The 6,000-nt window shown below is 40.6% G+C and overlaps 1 protein-coding gene across 8 annotated transcripts in view; it reads left to right on the forward strand.

Moving 5' to 3' along the window:
• Graf (GTPase regulator associated with FAK) overlaps positions 1–5,636 on the forward strand; it is a 61,539-nt gene extending 55,903 nt beyond the window's left edge. For all 8 annotated transcript variants that reach the window (XM_077662931.1, XM_077662936.1, XM_077662933.1 and 5 more), the window contains 4 exons: positions 918–963; positions 2,254–2,298; positions 2,393–2,472; positions 4,207–5,636. In XM_077662931.1, coding sequence (XP_077519057.1) covers positions 918–963; positions 2,254–2,298; positions 2,393–2,472; positions 4,207–4,298 — 263 coding nt within the window. In that variant the 3' untranslated portion in view covers positions 4,299–5,636. The remainder of the gene's footprint in view (positions 1–917; positions 964–2,253; positions 2,299–2,392; positions 2,473–4,206) is intronic.
• Positions 5,637–6,000: the final 364 nt, after the last annotated feature.

The following is a 6,000-nucleotide window of genomic DNA, read 5'->3' on the forward strand; positions in this document are numbered from 1 at the left end:
ACTGCATGACAATGCCAATTTCTCGCAGTTCCATCAGATACTTTAATTGGTGCATGCTGTCGGGAGTGCAAGAAGCAGAACTTCTCCATAAGTCTCCACGGCTTCCCTCAGTGTGCAGTGCTATGCAGTAGCACTGGAGCTTTGTCACGTATCACGTCACATATGTCACATGAATAGTCTTCAATGGGGTTTTGGCATGCTGTAGGACAGAAATACCACATGTACGGAAGCGAGGGAAGCACACATTAATGCCGGAGCGGCAAGACACCTTCGAGAAACAAAACAAAAAATCAGCAACAAGGCAGCCATTTTTCTAAATGGCGTGCAGCGGTAGGCTCAGCTGACTGGCGGCGAAGCTCTGAAAATGAAACTGTGTGACCAACTCTGCCTATCAGCGGTGGCCTGCTGATCGTCAATGCGCCTACTGGCACTGTAAACAATGTGATATGCAGCTGCAGTCCTCGTGACAATATCTAGACAATCATTGTGCCTGTTATACCTCGACACGGAGGACCCGGCACGGCTCCATTTCGGGAGCCCGTCCAAATGAACTGACAACAGCAGCTGAACATCTGAATAAACAAGCTTCTGATGCCATAGACTTACATGGACATTTGGTGGGACTCCTGCGGCACTCCAAATTATCCTTATTTCCCAATTAACAGGGTCAAATTAACAAGGTTTTACTCTATTTATAAATGTACAGCTTGCATTTGCATCTCCTGGAGTAAGATGCAGTTTTTGCATTTTAAGAGGTGGGTAATCATCCCACAGTTCTGTTTCGTGCGCATGCAAGGCATAGTTACCTGGTGCTCGTTTTGCTGGTCGGTATCAGAAGTTTGCTGTCCCTTTCAGATGTCAACAAGTATATTTCAGCCTCCACCTTAGCCATTATTTGTTCTTTATTTTTGTTGCAGCTACAAGAGAATATCACTCATCATCTCGCGTCCTAGATGCCTCAAAGTAAGTAAATTTGCTTCCGCATGCACAGTGCTTTGAAATGTACTTAATTTCTAGAGCCAGCCTTAGTGCTCTGGCATTGTTGTCGGGTGTAGCTCGACAGGATAAAACAATTAAGCCTTTGTGCCTTTGTAGCAGGCCAAAAAGCCACAGTGCAGAAAACAGAAGAGGCATGTCTTATTGAAAGAGTTGAAGTGTGAGAAATCATCAAAAAGGCTCGAGAATGCACTGCTTGAACAGGCATATCGAACGGGGAAGGAAGTTCATGGGAAATGCACCAAATTAATAAAATGCTCGTGATATGTGTAAATGTCGTAATTGCGGTATCTCTATATCTACAGCATAATCGTCACATGCTCATTTTGTATGTGAGTTTTGTGTTGTTGCCACAGATGTGCTGCCAGTGAAGAAATAAATCCCTCACTGAAGAATTCGAGCTGGGTAGGAAACACTGTTTAGTCCGGCAAATCACTGGCAGGCTGCAGGAACTAGAGCAGCAGGAATGACTAGCTGTTAATTATGCACGGAGGGTCCAATGAGAAGTGCAGTATGGTGAATAATACTATGATCACACCGGCACTTACAGCGCCGCTCCAGTGAATGAGGATCATTGAATGTAGATCTGAATGCAGATTTGGCATCGCTACACAAGCAGTTGCAGTCGTGATCGAGCTCGATCAATCTGGATCAAGAAGCTGCTACTGCTGACCTCATGCTCATGAAACGTCCAAATGCAAACTACGTAGTTCTGTGTTTACGTACATAAGGGATACACTCGCACATTGATACATGCGTTATTTTTATAAATCGCAAACTTTTGAAAATATTTTACCCCGCATAATTATTGCACCCCTATAATTTTTATAAATTTTTGGGTAAAAACGCACTTTAGAATGCTGTAATTACTGTAACCAGCTGAATTGCTTGGTTGTGTATAATTCAGAATTAGTGAGAAATTATGCCATTATAAATGTTTTTGTTTACTTTTTCTTGACAACAAATTTGTTTGGTAAAACTTGGACAACTATGGGTGCCTGTGCCACTTGTCATTTAGCAGGTGTTTGTGGATCAGGATCACTGTTGCATGTCTAGCATACTCAAAACTTTAATCGGACTTTAATCAGGATCTAAGTGCCCATGTAACAGTGGAATGTGGAGGGCGCAATGTTAGGAGCCCCCCACAAACTCGGTGCATTTAAATGCCTGGGAGATGTCAAAGCGCATACCATTTCTTTACTCAGTCTGATTTACTGCCTCTGTTTATATGAAAAGAATTCATTCTTTCTTTTCTAGGTCTAGTCAGTTGTCCACTCCAACTCATCACAGTGTTGGCGGCAGGTAAGTTCGACCTGTTCTAAGAGTACTAGACTTTGTCTTGCATGTTTCCTATAAGAATTTATTACTTTATTCTTATGCTGTCTTGCCTCTGCAGGAAAGTGAGAACCTTGTATGCGTGTGTTGGAGAAAACAACTCGGAACTTTCATTCGAGCCCAACCAGATTATTGATAACGGTAAGCCTCATGGCCTTTCAGCATAATATTTTTCAACTTTTTTTTCCTTTTTTGAATACTTGTTAGCTCAAGCCACAGAGGAGTTTTTCCGGGTTACTGTATTCAAACGAAAATTCTACTGTGTGTTCCATTCTTGTTGCTTCTGTAAAATTACACAGGTGTGTAATGTTTTGCTTCTGCACAAATAATTCTAAATTTGGCAGTCTCTGTAGCCTCTGATCAGGTGACTTGTACAGGCAGGGCTGGGCTTGTGACATTGCAAACATTTAACTTACCTTTTAAGCATTGATACCCACACCTTGTACTGTGCACAAAAATTGCCGTGCTTGTATTCAGTCATTTTAGGCATTTCACAAACAGAGCATCATTCTCAGTTATAATTTGAACCATGCAATGTGCGTGTGAGACTTCTGCCAGTAGAGTTTTGCAGCGCCATTGTGCATCATGCAAAGAACTTCGTTTGGTCACACAATCAAGTTTTGATTTGGGCTTGCTGCTTCTTGCTTTAAAAAATTGTTTTGCTATTTCGGGTTTTTTTTTTTTGTAATGAAGAAAGCTGATTCCAAAGAATTTAATGTGGTGACCTGCTCAAAATGCACAAAAAATCCCCATAGTTGCCCTGTCAAGGGGGGGGCATGGCTCTTTGGGGTGAAAAAATTGCGAAAAAAATTTGTTTCGAAAATTACATTTTGAAAATCTACAGCTAATATTCCTTTGATTCACCAGGTTTCCAATGTCGTGAATCAGTATTTTGGCCACAGGATCAGTTTATAACACATTGTGAGCTGAATTCCACGCAAAAACAATGTTTTCTCAGGACACCCATTGTTTACTGCTTGCTAATTTGCTGCAGCAATATCTCGGCCTTCAAGGCAGGTAGAATCATAATTTCTATTGTGGCATGTAGCTAAGAGTGCAAAGCACACAATGTTAAGAACAGTTTTTGAAATTTGTGGTTTAACATTTTGCAGTTCTGCTCTAGATCAAACAACAAGCCTACATTTGAAACAGGGAACTTTGAATTACTATAGCATCACTAATATTTGTTATATCAAAAAAGTACTCCTATCATTGTATTCTTTATGCTTTCTAGTACCTAGCCGCATGGCAATATCAATTTCTGTATTGCGGTTACTTTTTCATTGTTTCTGCAAATTCTTAACCATCAATTTAATTTATCTTTGTAACTAATTGGCCTATTTAAGAAAAAAAAATTATATTTGGAATTAGTGCAAGAAACTGAATAAAAACAGAAAATTTCATCAAGTTTAGTCAGAAATTTTTAAAATAGCTTTAAGAGTTTATTAATATCTTGGTGCGGGCTAGTTGGTGATTCATCATGGAAAGCGGCAGCACAAAGCAACAAGGACGAAAGAGACACAAGAACACAGGACAAGCGCTGTCCTATGTTCTCGTGTCTCTTTCGTCCTTTTAGCTTTGCGCTGCCGCTTTCCATGACAGCGCTAAGAGCCATGTTCTGGCTGTGTGGCAAACTTTCGAGCAGAAAAATTTGCAGGTGAAATTTATACAACTTTTATTCATAGCAGCATATTCAGGGTTTTTGTAATAGGGAAGCACAGTGTTAAACATGGAATGTTCATTAGTGTGAACCCACAAACAGAGCTAGGTTTCCAGCAAACATTTTTCATTTCCTTTTGCCTTCTTAAATTTGGTGACTCTCATAAATAGGAAAGTTTAGTAGTGATTACAAGTTATACCTTGCTGCATTTGCAGTTCGACCATCTCGAGAAAGGGGCTGGTTGGAAGGTTACCTGAATGGACGCTGCGGTCTTGTACCAGAGAATTATGTGGAATTCCTGCCATGAACAAGCCAGACTGTGCTAAAACTGAGTCTATTGGTTGTGATAAAGGAGACTGGCTCACCTGAAGTACTGTGCTCGACAGTGATTCAGCGCATCATCTTCACTCAGCTGTGGCATAGCTTCTTCACCCAGGAAGAAAAGTGACACGACCTGAAGCACAGTGATAGTAGTGCTTCCTCTTTCATATGCCAAGGCACCAGGTTGCTCAGAAGCTCAAAACAATAACTGGACTCCATGCTCGCTTGAGAACTTTGCCTGCACATTGACTACAGCGGTGGCAAACACAAGTGCGGCTTTATGACCATGAATTTTTGTTTTTTCTTCCTCAATGGAGGTGCACTTGTTTGCTCCATAGTTTAGCCCAAATGGCAGTGATGTAGTTCTGGAAGCGGAGACTTTTATTATTTTTTGCTGTGCATGGTGTTTGTGTCCACTGTATGTGTACAAATGCTTGTTGTGCCAGTAGTGCTTGTTACTCTGCTTCATCTCAAAGTGTTTTTGTTTCTCTCGAGGAAAGCTCTCTCTGCTAGCCAATTTGCAGGGGTAAGACAACGCGCATGCCGAATGTCCAGTGCAATAGGGCACATTTTGCTTTTTATGTCGTTGAAGAGTGTTTTTATCGTTGATCTAGAGTGCCCTGCATATATAGATACTCTGTGAAGTTCGTCTCGACGTCGAACATGCCAAATGATAGGTTTTACCGCGCCATTCCCTCTCTTCATCCTGTGTTTGTACAGCAGCTGTTCTTCTGTACATAACACAGCACAGATTTCACCGTTTTTTAAACTGTGCACAACTTGCAAGTGGGGTTGCCAAAATCACACTCACAGGGCCTGGTGTACATAGCGAGAGCATATCTTGTTAAAAATTTGACGTTATAGCTGTTTATTTTGTACTCTTCTCTAAAGCATCTAGTTGAAGCTCTCATTTCATATTTTCCCTAATTACTTCATGTAAGGATTAATGAGCAATATATATACATATATATGCCTTGCCTATGCTTGAGTTGTTATGGAATGACATACAAGATTTTCTTGGAACGAATTAATTCCTTGCAAGCTGATGAAGGTTGTATGGCTTGCTGCTGATGTCTTCTAACATCATAGCTTTTGTTGGGTTTACTTTGAATAGACTTGTGGGTTGTGTGTTGGCATGGTTTTGTTTTTTTATTGTTTGTTCACATGCAGCACAGAATAGTTTGGATTGCATTGCAACTTTATTGGACGAAATGTATGCTTCTTTGACCAAACATCGAACCACTCACTGTCATGACCAAGTTGATTGATGTCACGGTTGTGCGAAAATGTGAAATAAATTATTGCCGTGAGTGTTTTTCTAGAAGCAGCGTTGCTTTTTGTTTGCTGCAATGTAAGCACTTTAAAGTGCTTATAGTTTCATTTTCAAGATCTATATATTCATGCCAGCGAGAGGAGAAATGTTCAAGCTAGCATTTTTTTTCTCATTTTATTCTTTAGAGCTAGGAGATTAAAAGCCTGTGTGTTTATTCCTTAACATCATAGAATTTCGTTTATGTGCAGCTTCGAAAAGGCATGATTTAGAGCACTGCGCAAGCTAGAACCTTTCCACAGAGCTTCTCCAAAGCTTTATCTGGTTTGGAAAGCAATTTTAGACATGTGGTTAAGAAACGTGAACGTTTGGGCAAGTTGGTCAGACGTGCTCCAGTGACAGCTGGTACAACGGGAAG

This window comes from Amblyomma americanum, chromosome 4 (assembly GCF_052857255.1).
Source record: "Amblyomma americanum isolate KBUSLIRL-KWMA chromosome 4, ASM5285725v1, whole genome shotgun sequence".
NCBI classification, from domain to species: Eukaryota; Metazoa; Arthropoda; class Arachnida; order Ixodida; family Ixodidae; genus Amblyomma; species Amblyomma americanum.